This window comes from Scomber scombrus, chromosome 14, assembly GCF_963691925.1.
Source record: "Scomber scombrus chromosome 14, fScoSco1.1, whole genome shotgun sequence".
Classification (NCBI taxonomy): domain Eukaryota; kingdom Metazoa; phylum Chordata; class Actinopteri; order Scombriformes; family Scombridae; genus Scomber; species Scomber scombrus.
Window position 1 is genome coordinate 29,293,598 of NC_084983.1, and position 21,938 is coordinate 29,315,535.

A 21,938-nucleotide genomic window follows, 5' to 3' on the forward strand; every position below is an offset into this window, starting at 1 on the left:
AATGTCTCAAAGCTTTTCAGTTTACTGTCACAGAGACTAAAGAAACTGTATATAGGATAAAACAAACTCATAGTACTGCAGTGCTTTTACTGTAATACTGCAGTACTTTTACTCATAATGTATTTTTTATTGCTGTATTAAACTTTATTGAGGTATCTGTGTACTGTTCACCCGGCTGACTGTCAATAAAGTTTCCCTCAGCACGTCATTGACCTCACAGTAATGGCGGCCTCTGTGGACCATGGCGGCTGGTTTGCAGCTTTGTTTCTGGGAGTTTCTCTGCTTAAATGTTTGTTCATCAGCTCGTAGTGAGTTAAAACAACCTGCTGTTATTTATCATTCATTCATTCAACGGACAGCTGTTAGCATCCGGCTAACAGAGCAGCTAACGCATTATTATTGTCTGTTTTTATCGGGTTATTAACGTTTATAAACTCATTAAACCGGCTGGCTCTGCTCCATTAATGATAATATATTATATCTGTTAGTAGCTTTGAGTTATATGGTGTTTTACAGGTTTTATAGGTGTTTATTTAACATGACGTGTTGTTAAATTCCGGGTTGTGACACCAAACGGCCACCAGATGGCGCCAAACGGCCACCAGTTGGCGCCAAACTGCCACCAGATGGCGCTGTTTCTCTTCAGGAGTTAAACACAGATTATTATTATTGGTTATTAGAGTCAATCTGATACAGTTCAGGAGTAGATATTAAAGTAATCATATTATTCTTAACTTATATGTATTTTTAGGATGTGTTATATTCAATCTGTCATTTTAATTAAGATTAAATAAAATAAGATATTCCTGTTTTAGTCCCACAATGAGGAAATTTGCATTATTATAGCAGCAAAGTGGACAGTAAAATAGAAGAGCAGCAATAAGAAAAAGAATAAAGAACAATATATAATAAGTTAAAGTAAAAAAAAGAACAATAGTAAAATTAGTAAAAATACACAATAAAAATAATCATGACATTGTTTACATTATTTACAAGAGTAATATTGTGTTATTAATGAACACACGCATCATAAAACATAATTAAGTTTATTAACAGTCAGAATGAACTGCAGGTGAATTCAGCATTAATTAATTAATTAATTAATCAAGTTTTTCTGCTCTCTGTCAAACTTAATGATTAAATTCTTTATTTGTTATCTGCTGAAGTTATTAATATTTATTCAACAAGACAGACAATTTGACTTTGCTGAAAGTCAAAATGATCAGAATTTAATGTTCATTGTGTGTGTGTGTGTGTGTGTGTGTGTGTGTGTGTGTGTGTGTGTGTGTGTGTGTGTGTGTGTGTGTGTGTCAGTCATTCCACAGACTTCGAGGTGCACAGGAACTGGTTGGCCATCACACACAGTCTGCCGGTGTCCAGGTGGTACCATGAGGTGAGTATCACATGACCACACACACACACACACACACACACACACACACACACACACACACACACACACACATACACACACACATACACACACTCTCTCTGACAGGAGATGTGTGTGAGTTGTGTCGGTAATTGATGATCAGATATTCAATTTAATAAATTTTGAGACAAAAGTGCCAAAAAGTTTCTGATTCTTTTTTCTTTGATCAGATAAAGAAAGACATTTTGAAGACGTCTCTGTTTATTGATTTTTTATAGAGTTTAGATAAATTGATGAATCTCTAATGAAAACAATGATTAGCTGCAGTTTTAATTAAGAAGTTATCACATGTTTAGAAACTCTTGATTTTTTTTTTGGTGTAAGTGAGTGATTCATCTGTTTCTTTCTTTCAATAATTAGCAAACTAATGAAGTCATTTATTGATTGAAATGTTTTATTATTAGTTTTTTCTAATATATAATCAATCAGTTAATCAACAGTAAATTAATGAGGATTATTTTGAGCATTAAATAAACATTTGAGTCTTTTTTTTTAAGCAGAAATGTTGAAAACTGATCTGATTTCAGCTTCTGAGATGTGATGATTTAACGACTTTCTTCTTTATACTGAATATCTTTGTGTTGCTGACTGTCGGTTAGTGAGAAGAAGACGTTTGAGGACTTTGTGAAACTACAGCAGATCTTTTTCCCAGTGTAATAAACAGAGAAGGATCCATAAACAAACTCTCCGATGTCTCACTCTGATGAGATTTCGTGGTCTGAACTTTTTTCTCCGTCCTCTCAGAACACATCGGAGTGGACTCTGGACTATCCTCCGCTGTTCGCCTGGTTCGAGTTCGGTCTGTCTCACGTCGCTCGACACTTTGACGGCGACATGCTGCGAGTGGAGAACCTGAACTACGCCAGCGAGGCGACCGTCCTCTTCCAGAGACTGTCGGTCGTCTTCACCGACCTGATGTTCGTCTTCGCTGTCAGAGAGTGAGTCTGCAGATCATCCACACACACAATGGTTTATACACAAGAAAACAGCTTTAAGTTCAGAGTATCATTATTATTATTATTTATTAATTCATCAGCGTCGTTTTAAAGTTTCAGAGCATTGCATACAGTCATGTCATTGCCAGTGTTTGCTGTAGATAAAAACAATAATAAAACAGTCTTAGCATATAAATACACTTTAAACCAACTTAACATCAATAACCTTCTTTTGTTTGTTTTTTTTCCCTCCCTTCCTCTCCTTAAACATATATATCTTAATATAAAATATATAGTATTTAAATAGTATTATGATATACATATTTATTAAAAACAAATATATATATATAAGAAGAATTAAAATATTAAAGAATATATATATTTAAAAAAAGGAGGTGATGAAAAAAATAATATAAAAAAAATGAAAAATACATATACATACAGTGCATTTGGAAAGTATTTCAGTTTTTTATTTTTAATAAATTTGCAAACATTTCTAAAAAACCCTTTATGGCTTTGTCATTATGGGATATTGTGTGAAGATTGATGAGGAAAAAAAGGAATTTAATCCATTTTGGAAATAAAGCTGTAACATAACAACATGTGGTGGAAGTGAACAGATGCGCTGTATATAAATATAAACATATAAATATAAATATACATATATACATCTATATCTATACACATGTACAGTTTCATACATGAACACAAACATATGTATATTCATTCACCTGTTATGCCTGAATACTTATTTACCCGTTTAAGTGCCTCATTACGTATAAACCTCCTTTATTTATCAGTCTTAATAAACCTACAGTCAGTTGGGCTGAAACTAAACGATAATAAAATGTCAGAAATGTGAAACTGAAGTTATAATCTCTAATAATCAAATTTTAAAACGTTTTGCAGGTTTTAGTTGAACTCACTTTCAAATGTTTAATTTTGTAACTTTCCAACATGAAAAACTGAAATTTAAATCTTAAAATTTAAGAAACAGAGTGATGATTGGCTGAATCTGATTGGCTGTCTCGTCCAGGTGCTGCAGGTGCGTTCAGGTGCAGAAAGGTTCGCAGGACGTTCTGAACCAGCCGGCCTTCGTCCTTGCTGCTCTGCTGCTGTGGAACTTCGGCCTCCTCATCGTCGACCGTATCCTTCCGCTGATCGTAGATCCACGACCAATAGATCCGATCACATCGCAGATCTGTGATCAATCGTTTTCAGTGTTTAAGGGACAGAAGAAGAATCTGCTGCTGTAAACAACTTTAACGTTATAAAGACGATGTTTCTTCTTTAACGTGTCCTCTCAGATATCCATTTCCAGTATAACGGCTTCCTGTTTGGTTTCCTGCTGCTGTCGGTGGCGAAACACATGCAGGTACGAACGTCTACGTAAACTCTGAATCTACGACGTTCGGACGATGTTTTTATTTAAACTAACAGTCTTTGTGTTTGTGTTGAGCAGTCTCGGCACCTGCAGGGGGCGCTGCTGTTCGCCGTCCTGCTCAACCTGAAGCACATCTACCTGTACGTTGCCCCGGCGTACGGTGTTTACCTGCTGAGGAGCTACTGCTTCACCCAGGACAACAAAGGTACGACTCACCAGACAGCTATCAATCAATCAATCTGCTTTAATGTATAAAAATAGTTCTTTCAGTTTTTCTCAATAAAAGTGACAAAAAAACCATTCAAAGCAACACAAGAAACAAACCCATGTTTTATGACAGTAGAGTCGTGCAGCAGCAGCAGTCAGTTAAATGAAGCTGTTAGTTTTTAACGGTGTTTGTGTGCAGATGGTTCGGTCCGCTGGAGCAGCTTCAGTCCGCTGCGTCTTATCGCTCTGGGAAGCATCGTGATCTCCGTCTGCGCTCTGTCCTTCGGCCCGTTTATCGCCATGGTGAGTTAGTCTCAACCTCTGAACCTCCAGACCTCTGGCTCTCAGTCCTGCTCGATTATGTTCCCACAATGAATGCAGTACATCTCTGCAGCTATAAGGTCTATATGAGGGTCAATGATGTTTTACTGTGTCCATGTGGTTTAGTTTAAATTTAAAGGGTTAAAATGTGAAAATAAACGTATGAATAACTTCACACATTCTTTTTTTGTGGACCCAGAGAGAATATATTAGAGGATTATGGCAAAAATGTCTAAGTGGTGTAACCATAAAAACTTTGTACCAAATAATTCAACTTGCTTAAAAACAGTAAATTCTCAATAAAACACCATATCAACTAGTTTATAACTTTTATATTAAATAAAGGTAATGGAATACAATTGTTCTAAATATTACATTTACTCTGGGTTACCATGGAGATCAGGAACCATTTACATGTTTTAAATGAAGTCATTATTAGTATAAGTCCACTTAAATACACTGTAGGTGATAAAATATGTAATATTTATCATTCTTTTGTGGTTACACCATTTGACATTTTCAGGAGCATTCAGTCTTACTTCATTTCAAATGATATAAAACCAACAAACTTTAATATATTGATTATATTGAACTGGGCGTAACTCGGACCTCCATGATGTCTTGCTGCGGAGCCGCTGAGTTCAGTCTGAATGTATCTCCTATAAAACCAACAAAAATACTAAATGTACATTTTAACAAACCTGATGCTGCTTTTAAATCTAGTTTAACTGATTTATTAATTCATCATCGTACCAACACTTCTTGGTATAATTAAGGAAACTCTTGTGAGATATCTGCAGTATAGATGCTACTGAGTTAATGAAAGTGAATAATGTTCTGAATTATGCAGCTGCAGCCAAAACATCTAAAGTCTGATGCTTATAAAGTGAAGCAAAGCAAAGTTAGACAGATGTTTACTAAGTGTGTAGATAGATCCTGATGGTGTTGTGTTGGTGCTGATGATGCTGATGGTGTTGTGTTTCTGCAGGGTCAGCTCCCTCAGGTTCTCTCCCGTCTCTTCCCCTTTAAACGAGGCCTCTGTCACGCCTACTGGGCCCCCAACGTCTGGGCGCTCTACAACCTCCTGGATAAAACTCTTGTGACGCTCGGTGAGACTTTACACTACTAAACTACTCACTCTGTCCTGCAGCTGTTAGAAGAAGCTCCTCACACTGTGTTTGATGTCTCGTTGCAGGAGTTCGTCTGAAGCTGCTGCAGGAAGCCGACCTTCCTCGAGCTTCAATGACGGGCGGCTTGGTTCAGGAGTTCCAGCACTCGGTCCTCCCGTCCGTCTCTCCCTCCGTCACACTCGTCTGCACTCTGCTGTCCATCCTGGTCAGTCTTCACTCGTTCATCCATCCTTCATGTTTCCTTTATATCCTGATATCTGAGAACATGTTCAAACATATAGAATAGAGATGAAACTAAACATAAAGCAGAGGAGGAACCGAGCTCCTCCTCTGCTTTATGTTTAGTTTCATCTCACTGACAGAGAAGTAATAAATGTTAGAGACGCTTTAAGCTGCAGAGTCTCTGTAGGTTCATCACTACGAGCCACAAACCTGCTGGATTCTTTCTGTCTTTCCTCAAAATGTGTGTTCTTTCTCCTCTTCCTCCTCTGTCTTTCTTTCTTTTTCTTTCTTTCTTTTTTCCTTTCTTTTTCTTTCTTTCTTTCATTCATTCTTTCTTTCTTTCTTTCTTTCTTTCTTCCAACTTCTTGTTCTTCCTCTTCTTCCTCCTCTTCTTCCTCCTCTTCTTCCTCGTCTTTCTTTCTTTTTCTTTCTTTCTTTCTTCCTTTCTTTTTCTTTCTTTCTTTCTTTCTTCCTTTCTTTTTCTTTCTTTCTTTCTTTCTTTCTTCCAACTTCTTGTTCTTTCTCTTCTTCCTCTTCTTCCTCCTCTTTCTTTCTCTTCTTCCTCCTCTTTCTTTCTTTCTTTCTTTCTTTCTTTCTTTCTTTCTTTCTTTCCTCCTATTAATAAAGCTCCATAAAGATGCTTCATAGTTGAGTTTCAGCTCATTGGTTCTCTGCTCTCATAGCAAACCTCTGTTCTCTACCTGCTCAGTGATGAGATGAGAAGAACTTTATTAATCCCTTAGAGAGGAAATTGAATGTCGCCTTCACACAAAGACAGACAACATACAGCAAGGAAACATACAGACTCAGGCAGTAGAAGATATTAATCAGACAATCAACACTCAGCAGTCAACAAACAATAAAAAGCTTCTGTACACCATCACTCTCTTCCTTCCTCTGCGTCTCTGCAGCCGGCCGTCGCCTCCATCTGGTTTCGTCCTCGCGGTGCTCGAGGTTTCCTGCGCTGCCTGCTGATCTGCGCCTTGGCCTCCTTCATGTTCGGCTGGCATGTTCACGAAAAGGCCGTCCTCATCGCCATCCTGCCTCTGAGGTTAGACACACAACGTTATCTGATAGATGTGCTTGGATCCAACACATCAGAGTCTGTCTGTGTAGATCTGTCCTAAAGTGCAGGATCAGGTCTCTTTAAGCCTGTTTTAATGAAATACTGAGGCGCTCATATGAAAGTGGATTATCCTACTCTCCACACTGACCCTGAACACAACTACACTGTAAGAGATGGAGACAAACATCTCTGGGTCTGATTAAAGGTCTGCGTGTGTAAAAACGTGCAAGCTGATATATTAACGCAGCGCACTGAGGTTTGCGTCTGTGCAAGATAGTACGCGCTGTTCATTTAGTAGTTTACCGTAATGAATGTAATATTAGTAGTTTACCGTAATGAATGTAATATTAGTAGTGTAAAATACAGGGAGGAGAAAATGTAAATATGATATTTAGCACACGTATTGTGATTTACCAAACCTGAAGGTAATGTTGCTGACGGTAACTGCGTCTATAAATAATAAGGCAGGTATTAACCTGCTGTTACTATGGAGACAAGAGACAGATTTTAATTTTGGAGAACAGTCTTAATATTTTGTTCAGACTGCAGATTTTCTTCATCTCTTAGTTGCGTTCAGGGTCGGTGTGGACAGTAGGAATTATCACATGATGAGCTCACCAGTGTGATTAAACAGACTTTGATGAATAAAACGTTCTTGGTATAAATGTGACTGTGAGTTTAAACTGAAGCTGCTTTGTTTCTTCTGGAAGCGTCTTGGCGGTGGAGAGCAGAGAGGATGCTGGGATATTCCTGATGCTGAGCGCTACGGGTCATTACTCGCTGTTCCCGCTGCTCCACACACCTGCAGGTAAACCTACCACTTCCTGAAGCTGACCAATCACAGCAGACTGGCTCATTGGGGTTAATTATAATCCACTTTAGCAGCACAACACTGTGTTTTAACCAGGCGGGGAGTTCCGGTCCTCTGAAATGAGGCCAACGTGGAAGTAACTTAAAGCTGCATTCTATCAAAAGGCCACCAGGGGGCGACCGTTTTGGTGTCAAAAGGACTTCCGTCTCTATACAAGTCAATGGAGAATTCACCAACTTCTCACTTGATTTCTAACCTCAGTAAACGTTTTCAAAATGTGTTTATGGTCTCAATCGCTAGTTTAAAGCCTTCTTCAATGCAGTATGATGTTCATTTGGGACATTTTGGCCTCCCTGATTTTATATGTGACGATAAAGCAGGGTATGCATTAGGGCGTGGCTACGTGGTGATTGACAGATTGATTGGTTCACAGGTTCAGGAGGGCGCCTCATGCTCCTCCTTTCTTTCCTTCTTTCTTTCTTTCTCTCTATGTGATAAAATATGTAATATGTTTTATTCTTTTGTGGTTACACCATTTGACATTTTCAGGAGCATTCAGTCTTACTTTTGGTAAAAAATGGTGCAAATGTCATTTCAAATGATATAAAACCAACAAAAATACTAAATGTACATTTTAACAAACCTGATACTGCTTTTAAAGCTAGTTTAACTGATTCATGGATTAATAATCTAACCAACACTTATTAATACTGAGCCTTAAAGTGAAAGTTCTGTCAGCTTCTACTTTAACAATAATTAATTATATTTATATATTTTGTTTTTTTCAGAGCTGCCCATCAAAGTCGTGCTGATGCTGATATTTACGATCTTCTCGTTCGTCGCTCTGAGGAAACTTCACAGGTGATAAAAACACTTTTACTGTTTCACATTAAACCCCAAAAAAAAAAGTTCAAACAAATGAACTTTAATCACATTTATTGTTGTAAATAATTCTGTTTCCTGTCTGACTCAGCGGTCGCGGATCTCTGCTCCTTCCGCTGGAAGTCGTCTACCTGTCGGGTCTGGTTGCCGTGGCGATCGCCTGCGAGGTCGTGTTCCCGCTGTCGCCGTGGAGACAGACGCTGCCCTTCCTCCCCCTGCTGGCCACATCGGTGTACTGCGCGCTCGGCGTCTGCTACAGCTTCCTGCGGCTGTACGGCAGTCTGCTGACGAGCCACAAGCACAAACAGCTGTGAGGGTCAGAGTTCGGGTTCCTGCAGGTCACAGGTCAACCCCCCCCCCCCCCCCCCCCCCCACAGCAGGAACACTGAGACTCTTCTTCTTCTTCCTGTCGAACACACAAAATTCCTGCAGATGCTCCAGCGTCGGAATCAAAGAGACGATTTACAGACACATTTAATAGTGAATCCTCCCAAACTAGAGCTGAGCTGAGTGATGTGACAGAGATCAGCTGACAGAGATCAGCTGTTACAGGAACAGCAATAAAGAGACGGATTATAATTATATATCATCATTATTACAACTAATCTAAAGGTGGACTAAGACTAGTCAGAGAGGACTGTGTGTTGATCTGGAAATATCAGCAAAATCTGTCAAATTCAGTTAAAATCTGACAAAAGAAAGAAAGAAAGAAAACAAGAAGTTGGAGGAAAGAAAGAAAGAAAGAAAGAAACACAATAACCCTGATTCTCTAAACTAGAGCTGTTATGTTGATCAGCTGATGAAGAACATTGATGACTTTTCACTCGCTGAGCTTTTATAACACTAACAGTGATGTGAGTTTAGTTATTATCTTATTATCAGCGTCTCTGCTTCAGTGTAACACAGCAGCAGCAGAGACGACTCTACATTCATTAAACTAATAACATCAATCAATAAATCAATAATCGTCTCTGCTTTGTTACATCACACAGCTCAAAGATCTGTGGAGCTCAAAATGTCCCAAAGATGATTTTTATCGTCTTGTTTGCTGAAGATAAAAGTTTCCATCTTCATCATCATCATCATCATCATCACAGCTGTTAATATTAGCTGATATATAAACTCATCTGTGATATCAGCTGATTGACAGCGTGAGGAGCGCCGACTGAGAGACGTTTCCTGTCTGAACTCTGAACTCTGAAGGTTTTTTGGACTCAACTGATCATGTGACCAACGCTGGAGATCTACTTCCTGTTTACAATAAACCTGGAACATAAACAAACAACTACTTCCTGTTTACAATAAACCTGGAACAAAAACAAACATACTTAAAGACATTTTTCAAACATTCAGGATGTTTATTTTTATATTTTTAAGGAGCTGAATCGACATCAGATGTTTTTTTCTTTCCAAGAAGAGAAACTGGAAGTTAAAGGTTTGATACTGAAGTTACAAAAATAAAATGATTTATAAAATAAAAAAAATTGAATTATTTTATTTTGAATAAACAGAGAAACTTGAAGTTAAAGTTTAGAAGTTAGAAAAATAAAATAATTTATTTAAAAAAAAAATGTATTATTATTATTTTTATTTTTTCTTATCTAATTTTTTTCTTTTACCCCACAAAGTAAAATCAGGGTCAGAAATCTGAAACTGAAAAAATACTATTTGAAATACATTTTTCAAATAAATTTAAAACTTTAAAAAGAAAAAAGATTTGGATGAAAATAATTTATCTGTTCCGGTTTTAAGTTAGAAAAAAAAATGTATTAAAAAAAATATATATATTTATTTTCATCCAAATAGTTTTTCTTTTTAAAGTTTTAAATCTTTTTTTTTTTTTTTTTCAAATCTTTTTTTTTTTCAGTTTCAGATTTCTGACCCTGACTTTTTTCTTTGGGAGGTAAAAGAAAAAAACAATTAGATAAGGAAAAAAAATTATTTTGTTTTTTTTAAATAAATTATTTTATTTTTCAAACTTCAGCATCTGAATAAAACATCTGTCGTCTGTTTATCTCCATAAATGTTCAAATAACAATTAAAATGAATCTTTATTTTTATCTTTATTTGACTGAATTCTTCTTTTTTCAACATCTGGATTCAAACATCTGAAGCAGTTTGTTTAAAAACTTTATTGATAAGGCAACACATAACATGAGATGTTAAAATGAACTTTTTAAAAATCTATTGCACAATGAGAAACTGTCAGTGTCGATAAAGTTCTAATATCAGGTTTTTTTGCAGCTTTAAGGACAAATCGGCATCTCGACCGAACTACGCAGCCGTCCGTCTCCGTTCTCACGTCATCGTATAAAAGTAAAAAGTTTAAAACACTCAAATCATTCAATTTAATGTCAGAGACCGCTCGCACTTCCTGTTTCCTGTCACGCTGACCCGACTCAATAAAAAAATAAAATACATTAAATTAAATTAAAGGAACAGTAACACAAAACTAACAAAGTAAGATTTAAAATGTTTAACTTTTGAGAAATGGAAGAAAGAAGAAAAGAAAAGTGACGAAAGCTAAAAAAGTTTGAATATTTAATAAAGTGGAAATGTTTGAGTAGTTTTAATCCGATTAAAGCTGAAGACAGAAAGTTTGTTAACGTTAAAACAGTTTCGAGCTGATCGACGCTGACGAGCAGAACAGGAGGAACGAGCCAAACGGACTCAGTCAAATATCGAGATTTATTTGGCCAAATATCTCAATATCGATATTTTCCCAACATCGTAGAGATGACTGTCGGTAATGTGGATAAAAGCAGATAATAAAACAATCTGATGAGTTCAGAACATTACATCATTTTACTGTAATTCAGCCTTTAAAAGCAGGAAAAGACTGATGCTGTATCGCAATATTACGATATTAAAAATCTAAGGGCCTGATTTACTAAGATCCCAAATAAAGGAACTAAATAGCGTGCACAGTGCAATAGATTGTGCGTTTAGTTATTGTGCGTTTTGCAGGTGATCTACTAAGAAAAACTGTGTAAATGAAAACAGGTGCAACAGGTGCAGACAGCAGTATTTAAATGAGGGTATAATGTGACAACCACGTAGGGAGCTCCGGTCCTCTGAAATGAGGCCAACTAGGAAGTAACTTAAAACTGCATTCTATCAAAAGGCCACCAGGGGGCGACCGTTTTGGTGTCAAAAGGACTTCCGTCTCTATACAAGTCAATGGAGAATTCACCAACTTCTCACTTGATTTCTAACCTCAGTAAACGTTTTCAAAATGTGTTTATGGTCTCAATCGCTAGTTTAAAGCCTTCTTCAATGCAGTATGATGTTCATTTGGGACATTTTGGCCTCCCTGATTTTATATGTGATGATAAAGCAGGGTATGCATTAGGGCGTGGCTACGTGGTGATTGACAGGTTGATTGGTTCACAGGTTCAGGAGGGCGCCTCATGAACTCCTGATGCCCATATAGGTAGAATCCATGTTTTTATTTTTCCGTCTATGGTGATAACGCGGTTTGTCTCGGTTCCATAGGAGCTCAAAATGTTTCTCAGCTCTGAGATCAATTTAATTTATTGACCTTCAGCAGTTTTTTTCTTTTTTAAATAAATATAAAAATATAATTGAATGGGTTTTCAGTGTTTTTGTGTTTGGAAGCAGCTCGTTAGTCTCGTTCGTCTCGTTGTCTCTGCTGCTGAGTCTGAGCTGCTTTCTGTAATCTGGTCTGATGAAGTCTGACCCGCAGCTTTAAGAGGATCAGCTCCCAGCATGCATTGCTCACAGCTCACATATAAAACCTGCTGCTTCCAGTCAAACCAGTCTGAATATGAGTCCTGACTGGTCTTTAGTTTTCAGGTTATTGTTTATTTTCATGATATTTTTTTGGCCTTACTCTGTTTTGACCTTGTTTTGTAAAAGCACTTTGGGCTGCATCTTCACATAAAGTTATTATTATTATAAATATTATTATTATTATCATTAGGGCCCGAGCACTAAACATGCAACGGCTCTAATGAATCTTTAGGAATTACACAACAAACACATTTTCTTGGCCGGCTAAACGAGCCCAAAACTCAAACTCACAAACATTTGCTCACATGCCAGACTAGGTGAAAATAATTGAGCCCCTCGCTCCAGACTGACGAAGACAAACCAAATTCGGTACACGTTTGTATCAGGCCAAGACGCACAAAAAAGTCTCTTGGACCAATATCCTAACTCCAACAGGAAGTCGGCTATTTTTCCGTATTTCCGATTTTGCCGCCATTTTTGCGATTTCCACGCATCTTATTTGAACTCCGCCTCCGAACGACTTCATTCATACGACTTCAAAATCACTGTGTCATCTTTAGACATTACAGATTAAAAATGATGAAAATCTTTCGCCTACGTTAAACCTCCTGTTGTCCTCGAGTCAAGGAAGGAAGGAAGGGAGGAATGAAGAAGGAAGGAAGGGAGGAAAGGAAAGAAGGAAGGGAGGAGGGTAGGGGGAGGAAAGAAAGAGAAGGAGGGAGGGAGGGAGGGAGGGAGGAAGGAAAGGAAGGATGAAAGGAAGGACAGAAGGAAGGAAGAAAGGGGGATGGAGGGTGGAAAGAGAGAGGAAGGAAAGAAAGAGAAGGAGGGAGGGAGGACAGAAGGAAGGAAGGGAGGAAAGAAGGAACAGTCAAAACAGACAGGGTCAGTTTGACCCAAGAGGACGACACAAAGGTTAAACCTGGCGTTGTGGCGTCTGGCCAGGGAGGGAGGGCCCGCTCATCGCTGCTTGCAGCTTTAATTATTATTATTATTTCTGTTTTTAATAGTTAATAGAAACTAAATTCAGCCTGACAGATTTAAAGCTGGATATTATTTGAAACATTAATGATTACAGATACTAAAATAAATATATACAACGTGATTTTCTACAAACATTTCCACTTTTTTATCCTCCAGAAATTCCCAGGGACTCTTTTAAAGACAGAATAAGTGAAGAAGAGTTGATTCATCGGAGCACGCAGCACATTGTTTTTTATACTTTTGATCATTTTTGCTCGTAATTCAGTTATAATCTTAGAAACTGATTCAGGACTGAAGACGTTTAGTGATGTCGGATCATCAAAGGGTTCAAACGACTTCCTGTTTCTTCCTGACGTCTGGAGTCGAGGACAGCTGGCCAATCACAGTCCATCAGCGCCGCAGCCTCGCTCTGATCAGATCAGGTGACAAGTCAAGTCTTTCTCTGTTTTTGGGATAAGGGAACAAGGTTTAGATGTTTTGGGTCGGGGGGTCTTTTTCGTCCCCGCTGCTCTCAGGTCCCCCTCCCCTCCACGATGATGACGAGCACCGGCGTCAGGTCCATCAGGTTCTTCAGCATCTCCATGATGTCCGGGTGGTCTTTGGCGCCCTCGATGAACTCCTCCAGGGTCAGCTCACCTGGGGGGTGGGTCAAAGGTCAAGATACAGTTGTAACAGTGCTGTTTGTCAAGTCAATACACAACAAAGGAGAACGGGTCAGTGAGGTTTCATTGTGTCCATGTGGTTTAGTTTAAATTTAAAGGGTTAAAATGTGAAACGTATGTATAACATGTTTTAAATGGTAAATGGTAAATGGACTGTACTTATATAGCGCCTTTCTAGTCTTTTCGACCACTCAAAGCGCTTTACACTACAACTCATTCACCCCATTCACACACATTCATACACTGATGGCAGGCAGCTACCACGCAGGGTGCCAACCTGCACATCAGGAGGAAGCTAACCATTCACTCGCATTCATACACCGTTGGCACAGCAACAGGAGCAATTAGGGGTTAAGTGTCTTGCCCAAGGACACATCGACATGTACACTGGAGGAGCCGGGAATCGAACCGCCAATCTTCCAATTGGAGGACAACCGCTCTACCTCCTGAGCCACAGCCGCCCCCAATTTCTTTTAAATGAAGTCATTATTAGTATAAGTCCACTTAAATACACTGTAGGTGATAAAATATGTAATATTTATTATTCTTTTGTGGTTACACCATTTGACATTTTCGGGAGCATTCAGTCTTACTTTTGGTAAAAAATGGTGCAAATCCTGAAATCTCCCATAATTAAATAATCACTTTTAGTTTGTAAGTGTGGTTAGTTTAATGTTCTAATGATCAGTATGAACAGCAGGAAAACTGAGCTGCTTCTGTTTTTCACCTTCTCCATTTACGTCGATCTTCTCGAATATGAGTGCGACTATATCCTCGGGGTCGGTGTCTCTGTTTCGTGTGATGTCCTGTATGGCCTGCAGGGGGCGACAGCAGCAGGTCAGTGACATCATCAGGTCAGTGACATCATCAGGTCAGTGACATCATCCTGTAAACCTTTTAACCCTGCTGTTGTCCTCCCGGGTCAAATGGACCCCATCTCTTTTGACTGTTCCTTCTTTCCTTAATTTTTCCTTCGTTCTTCCCCTCCCTCTTTCTTTGCTCCCTTCTTTCCTTCCTTCTCTCCTTACTTCCTTCCTCTTTTCCTTCTTCCCTCCCTCCTTACTCTTTTCCTTCATTCCTTCCTTCCTTCCTTCCTTCCTTCTTTCTTCCCTCCCTTCCTTCCTTCCTTCCTTCTTTCCTCCCTTACTCCTTTCTTTCCTTCCTTCTTTCCTCCCTTACTCCTTTCCTTCCTTCCTTCCTTCCTTCCTTCCTTCCTTCCTTCCTTCCTTCCTTCTTTCCTCCCTCCCTTCCTTCCTTCCTTCCTTCTTTCCTCCCTTACTCCTTTCCTTCCTTTCTTCCTACTCCCTTACTCCTTTCCTTCCTTCCTTCCTTCCTTCCTTCCTTCCTCCCTCCTTACTCCTTTAGTTCCTTCCTCTTTTCCTTCTGCCCTCCCTCCTTACTCCTTTAGTTCCTTCCTCTTTTCCTTCTGCCGTCCCTCCTTACTCCTTTCCCTTCCTAGACTCCAGGTCCATTTAAAAGAGACAAACAAACACACACCTAAAAAGTATAAAGTAAAATTTAGATATCCAATTGACACTAATGTTAACAAATATAGAAGATATAAAGTAATTCAGTTTTTCCTGTTTAAAGCTTTAATGATGCTGGTTATCTAGTATTTAGTGGTATGTAGGTGAGATGATGGCGTCACACTTGTCCCACTTCCTGCAGCTTCCTGTCTGCTGATAGATCTCATTCAGCAGATTAACACTCAGCTAATTTCAGAGTTAATCCGGCCCAGTTCTCTGTCCGAGCCGCAGCCTCGTTCTGCTGAATCAGGTCAGCTTCACCTGAGATCAGAGTTCAAAGCTTCACCTGAGATCAGAGTTCAAAGCTTCACCTGAGATCAGAGTTCAATTAAAGACTGAAGATCCTAACGATGCAGCACAGCGACATTAAAGGGTTAAAGTTTATCTGCTTCATGTTCATTAACTCCTAAATTTATTCAGATGTGTAAAATATTCACATCATGAAACATGGAGCTAGTTTAGTCCAGTGGAGTACTAGTACCTCAAACTGTACTACAGTAAAGTACAAGTACCTGAAACTGTACTACAGTAGAGTACAAGTACCTGAAACTGTACTACAGTCAAGTTCAAGTACCTCAAACTGTACTACAGTCAAGTACAAGTACCTGAAACTGTACTACAGTCAAGTTCAAGTACCTCAAACTGTACTACAGTCAAGTACAAGTACCTGAAACTGTACTACAGTCAAGTTCAAGTACCTCAAACTGTACTACAGTCAAGTACAAGTACCTGAAACTGTACTACAGTCAAGTTCAAGTACCTGAAACTGTACTACAGTCAAGTTCAAGTACCTCAAACTGTACTACAATCAAGTACAAGTACCTGAAACTATACTACAGTAAATGTACTTTCCCCCTCTGTATATCAGTATATCTCTCTCTCTCTCTCTATGTCTATATATATATATATATATATATATAGACATATATATATATATATATCTGTATATGTGATGATGTGAGTTCATTACTGAGAAAATGGTTTCCAGTTCTTCTTTGTCGATCTTCCCGTTTCCGTCCTGGTCGAACAGTTTAAAATACCATTTTAGTTTCTGGTTGATTTCTCCTTTCAGCATCAGACTGATGGCAGCGATGTATTCCACGAAGTCGATGTAGCCGTCCTGCAGGACAGAAGACACACTCTGAGACCTTTTAAATAATACTTTCCTTTTACAGCTGTGAATATTATTTAATCTTTGTGTTGGAAGAAAACACTGAACTCGTTGGCCTCATTGCAGAGGACCGGAGCTCCCCGTCTGGTGAAACATAGAAGATGAAGATTTGACTGAAGCTTCAGATCACCTTTTAAATCCATGTTTCCACAGAAGGAGGACTGTGGGTTTAGTCCTCCATCACTTCCATTGTAAACATTATGAAGGGATCTTCTAATGGTCAGTATGAACAGGAGGAATCATTACACACATAAACTACATTTTGATGTTCTCCTGCTGACCTTATCTGAACTCTCAGATCATCCTCAATGAACTTCATTGCAGATTCTGAATCCACTTAACTCACCATAAACACACAATAAGATAATAGCTGTGCGTGCTAAAGCTGTAAGCCAATTAGACGGAGAGACAACTGAGCTTCAGCCTGAAGCTGCAAAACCATTGAGTTTGAACTGCTCTGAATGTGTACTTTACTGTAGTACAGTTTGAGGTACTTGTACTTTACTGTAGTACAGTCTGAGGTACTTGTACTTTACTGTAGTACAGTCTGAGGTTCTTGTACTTTACTGTAGTACAGTTTGAGGTACTTGTACTTTACTGTAGTACAGTCTGAGGTACTTGTACTTTACTGTAGTACAGTCTGAGGTTCTTGTACTTTACTGTAGTACAGTCTGAGGTACTTGTACTTTACTGTAGTACAGTTTGAGGTACTTGTACTTTACTGTAGTACAGTTTGAGGTACTTGTACTTTACTGTAGTACAGTCTGAGGTACTTGTACTTTACTGTAGTACAGTTTGAGGTACTTGTACTTTACTAGAGTACAGTTTGAGGTACTAGTACTTTACTGTAGTACAGTCTGAGGTACTTGTACTTTACTGTAGTACAGTCTGAGGTACTTGTACTTTACTATAGTACAGTCTGAGGTACTTGTACTTTACTGTAGTACAGTTTGAGGTACTTGTACTTTACTGTAGTACAGTCTGAGGTACTTGTACTTTACTGTAGTACAGTTTGAGGTACTTGTACTTTACTAGAGTACAGTTTGAGGTACTTGTACTTTACTGTAGTACAGTTTGAGGTACTTGTACTTTACTGTAGTACAGTTTGAGGTACTTGTACTTTACTAGAGTACAGTTTGAGGTACTTGTACTTTACTGTAGTACAGTTTGAGGTACTTGTACTTTACTGTAGTACAGTTTGAGGTACTTGTACTTTACTAGAGTACAGTTTGAGGTACTTGTACTTTACTGTATTACAGTTTGAGGTACTTGTACTTTACTGTAGTATTTCCATGTGATGCTACTTTCTACATCTCAGAGGGAAATATTGTACTTTCTACTCCACTACATTTATTTAACAGCTTTAGTTACTTTTCAGATGCAGATTTGACTCAATGGATAATATAATATAATATAATATATATATATATATATATATATATATATATATATATATATATATATATATATATATATATATATTATATAATATAACAAGCTTTATAAATACAACACATTGTTAAAGATGGAACCAGACAGCAGTGTGTAGTCGGCTCACATCTCAGATGTCTATGAGTTGTTAACAGCTCCACCAAATACTGATGTTTCCCTCTAAACTTCTCACATGCTTTCATTTCTATAAATGTTCAAATGATCCAATATTTCAGCAACAATCAAAGATTAGAGAAAAAGTCCAAAAGCTGAAAACACATTTGTGTATCAGAACTTAGTTTGTTCTTCTTTCCCATTAATCATCTCACCCCCCCTCACATTTATCTGCCGACCCTTTGGAGGGGCCCCACCCCTAGGTTGGGAACCACTGGACTAAACTAGCTAACTGTATATAAAGTAGTGTAAACTAGCTCCACCTCCAGCAGCTACAACAGTAACATGCTGCTCTAACACTGATGCTTCACTATTAATAATCTAATGATGTCATAATAATAATATATCAGTCAGAGGACCAAACCACTACTTTACTGTAATACTGCATACTACATCACTATAATACTGCAGTACTTTACTGTAATACTGCATACTACATCACTATAATACTGCAGTACTTTTACTGTAATACTACATACTACATCACTATAATACTGCAGTACTTTACTGTAATACTGCATACTACATCACTATAATACTGCAGTACTTTACTGTAATACTGCATACTACATCACTCATAATACTGCAGTACTTTTACTGTAATACTGCATACTTCATCACTCATAATACTGCAGTACTTTTACTGTAATACTGCATACTACATCACTCATAATACTGCAGTACTTTTACTGTAATACTGCATACTACATCACTATAATACTGCAGTACTTTTACTGCAGTAAAGGATCAGAGGCTTTCATCAGTTCATCACATGACACACATTTCATACTGAGGTCATGTGATGGCAACTAAACCATCTCCATGACAACTGAGCAGACTCACAGATGAAGACCAGGAGACAGAGTTGAAAGGTCAGGATAAGATTCTTTTCACATTTTACAACTAAGATTAAATGTCTGTTGATTTTCTGATAGTTTAAAGCTCTAATTGTTTTAGTGAAATCACACATTTGATCTGTGATTTTATCAGAATGAGTTCCTGCTGAACAGAACAATCTGTGAGCTTCATATATTATCATCATTTTATATAGAATAATATAGAAGTACAGTTAGTTATGTGATGTTTCCATCAGTAGAAAGGTCAGAGGTCAGTTTAGTGTAAAAACGTTCAACATCATCACATCTGTTAGAAACTCTGAGAGAACTTCTGTCAGCTGAGATTTACCTTCCAACTGTCAGCAGTGTGACAAAAAACACTGTTGTTAAAATATTGTCACTTGTTCTTTTCTGCATTTGTGTATAAAGTAGAAGTTAAATTCAAGTTTTATTGAAGTAAAAGGATGAGTTCACAGTTTTTAAAGTGAGCCTTAAACCAGCAGTCAGTGTGTTTATGTGTCTGTAATGATTCCTCCTGTTCATACTGACCATTAGAAGATCCCTTTATAATGTTTACTGTAATGATTCCTCCTGTTCATACTGACCATTAGAAGATCCCTTTATAATGTTTACTGTAATGATTCCTCCTGTTCATACTGACCATTAGAAGATCCCTTCATCATGTTTACTGTAATGATTCCTCCTGTTCATACTGACCATTAGAAGATCCCTTTATAATGTTTACTGTAATGATTCCTCCTGTTCATACTGACCATTAGAAGATCCCTTTATAATGTTTACTGTAATGATTCCTCCTGTTCATACTGACCATTAGAAGATCCCTTCATCATGTTTACTGTAATGATTCCTCCTGTTCATACTGACCATTAGAAGATCCCTTCATAATGTTTACTGTAATGATTCCTCCTGTTCATACTGACCATTAGAAGATCCCTTCATCATGTTTACTGTAATGATTCCTCCTGTTCATACTGACCATTAGAAGATCCCTTCATCATGTTTACTGTAATGATTCCTCCTGTTCATACTGACCATTAGAAGATCCTTCATCATGTTTACTGTAATGATTCCTCCTGTTCATACTGACCATTAGAAGATCCCTTCATCATGTTTACTGTAATGATTCCTCCTGTTCATACTGACCATTAGAAGATCCCTTCATAATGTTTACAATGGAAGTGATGGAGGACTAAACCCACAGTCCTCCTTCTGTGGAAACATGGATTTAAAAGTTGATCTGAAGCTTCAGTCAAATCTTCATCTTCAGTGTTTTTAGTAGCAAAGTCTTTTTGTTACTATACTTCCACCACAGCTCAACAGGGAAACACTAAGGGCTGATTCACTAAGATCCCAAATAAAGGAACTAAACTGCGTGCACAGTGCAGCAGATTGTGTGTTTAGTTATTGTGCGTTTTGCAGGTGATCTACTAAGAATAACTGTAAATGAAAACAGGTGCAGACAGCAGTATTTAAATGAGGGTTTTGTGTCTTAATGGAGAGTTTGGACGAGCAGAAAGCTGCAAGAACAAAATGAAATGTGATCAGGTTCTAGTGGAAGAGGTTAACTAATATATTGAGTTATAACAACAACTAATATTACCAGAGAAACCCACATATGGGAGAGTATTAGTGACAAAGTCAATGCTGTTAATAAAACCACAAATATTCCAGAAATATTAACACAGGTGGAAAAACTCCGTCCTGTGTGTATTCTGTCATTGTGTCTCCGTCTCTTCGTCTCCATAGTAACAGCCGGTTAATACCTGTCCTTCAAACTTATTATTTATAGACTCAGTTAGCGTCAGCAACATTACCTTCAGGTTTGGTAAATCACAATGCGTGTGTTAAATAACATATTTACATTTTCTCCTCCCTGTATTTGCACAATCAGGTTGAAACGTCTCATATTACATTCATTATGGTAAACTACTAAATAAACAGTATGTATTATCTTGCACAGTTGAAAGACGCAAACCTCAGTGCGCTGCGTTAGTAGAGCAGCTGCACATTTTTTGCGGGTGATGTCAAGTTTGCACACGCAAACCTTTAGTGAATCAGACCATAAGAGGGAATCTGATGCTAAACAGACTGTAAATGTGTCAGATATCACTTGATATGACTAACTCACACTGATGAAGCTCTATAGAAGCTGATCAGCTACTTTAAACGACTGTTTTGAGTGGCAGGGGCCTCCAGGGGCCAAAACTGAGCTCTGCAGTACTGCAGTAAAATAGTGTAATGACATTTTAACTAACTAGAAGTACAGTAGAAGTATTATCAGCAGTTCTTGATTTAAATAGAAGCTTTCAGATGTAAAGTAAGAAGAAGCACAAAGAAATATTCATTAAAAGTTACTTTAAACCAAATTACTGACACGAAACAGAAATGAACTCTGTGTATGTGTGTGTGTGTGTGTGTGTGTGTGTGTGTGTGTGTGTGTGTGTGTGTGTGTGTGTGTGTGTGTGTGTGTGTGTGTGTGTGTGTGTGTGGCCCTTCTCACCCCGTCCATGTCGAAGGTGAAGAACACCTGATCCACGTAGCTGTTGGCGTTCTCGTTCATGCCCTTCAGGCCCAGGATCGCCTTTAGCTCGAACAGCGTGATGAGACCCGACGGAGACTCCTTCATGAACTTGTTGTACCAGTGATGCATGTCCTCCGCCAGGATGTCATCCAGGTTGGAGCCGTGGTTCCCCATCAGGACGGGCCAAACACAACCAGACCCGGAGAAGATGAAGACCTGGAGGAAGAGACGAAGGCAGCAGAAGACCTCAGACGAGGACTTCAGGCCTCTGGATCCTCAATGAATGAAAGTAGACTACAGAAGTCCAGCTGTTGGACTCTGGTCTAAGGTGAAAGCAGGGTCTTATAAAGTTTACAGTCCTGACCTCTGACCCTTCAAAAGGTTTGCAGCAGGAGCTTGGTAGAGCGGTCCAGAGTCTGCTGGATCCTTCACAGCAGCAGAACAAAGAGGTTTACAGTCCTTCTCTCTG

The 21,938-nt window shown here is 38.4% G+C and overlaps 2 protein-coding genes across 2 annotated transcripts; one reads left to right on the forward strand and one right to left on the reverse strand.

The window, feature by feature from the left end:
- The first annotated feature begins 222 nt into the window (after nucleotides 1-222).
- Nucleotides 223-8,799, forward strand: alg8 (ALG8 alpha-1,3-glucosyltransferase). Its single transcript, XM_062433298.1, has 13 exons — nucleotides 223-308; nucleotides 1,315-1,393; nucleotides 2,177-2,370; nucleotides 3,404-3,513; nucleotides 3,675-3,742; nucleotides 3,830-3,956; nucleotides 4,158-4,261; nucleotides 5,268-5,388; nucleotides 5,475-5,614; nucleotides 6,543-6,682; nucleotides 7,408-7,505; nucleotides 8,297-8,369; nucleotides 8,482-8,799. Exons 1-13 carry the CDS (start codon nucleotides 223-225, stop codon nucleotides 8,702-8,704), a joined length of 1,563 nt encoding a protein of 520 aa, XP_062289282.1. The 3' UTR covers nucleotides 8,705-8,799.
- Nucleotides 8,800-13,638: 4,839 nt separating this feature from the next.
- guca1d (guanylate cyclase activator 1d) lies at nucleotides 13,639-21,643 on the reverse strand. Its single transcript, XM_062432608.1, has 4 exons — nucleotides 21,449-21,643; nucleotides 16,286-16,435; nucleotides 14,517-14,604; nucleotides 13,639-13,763 (listed from the first exon to the last, which is right to left on the reverse strand). The coding sequence occupies exons 1-4, from the start codon at nucleotides 21,641-21,643 to the stop codon at nucleotides 13,639-13,641; spliced, it is 558 nt and encodes a 185-aa protein (XP_062288592.1).
- Nucleotides 21,644-21,938: the final 295 nt, after the last annotated feature.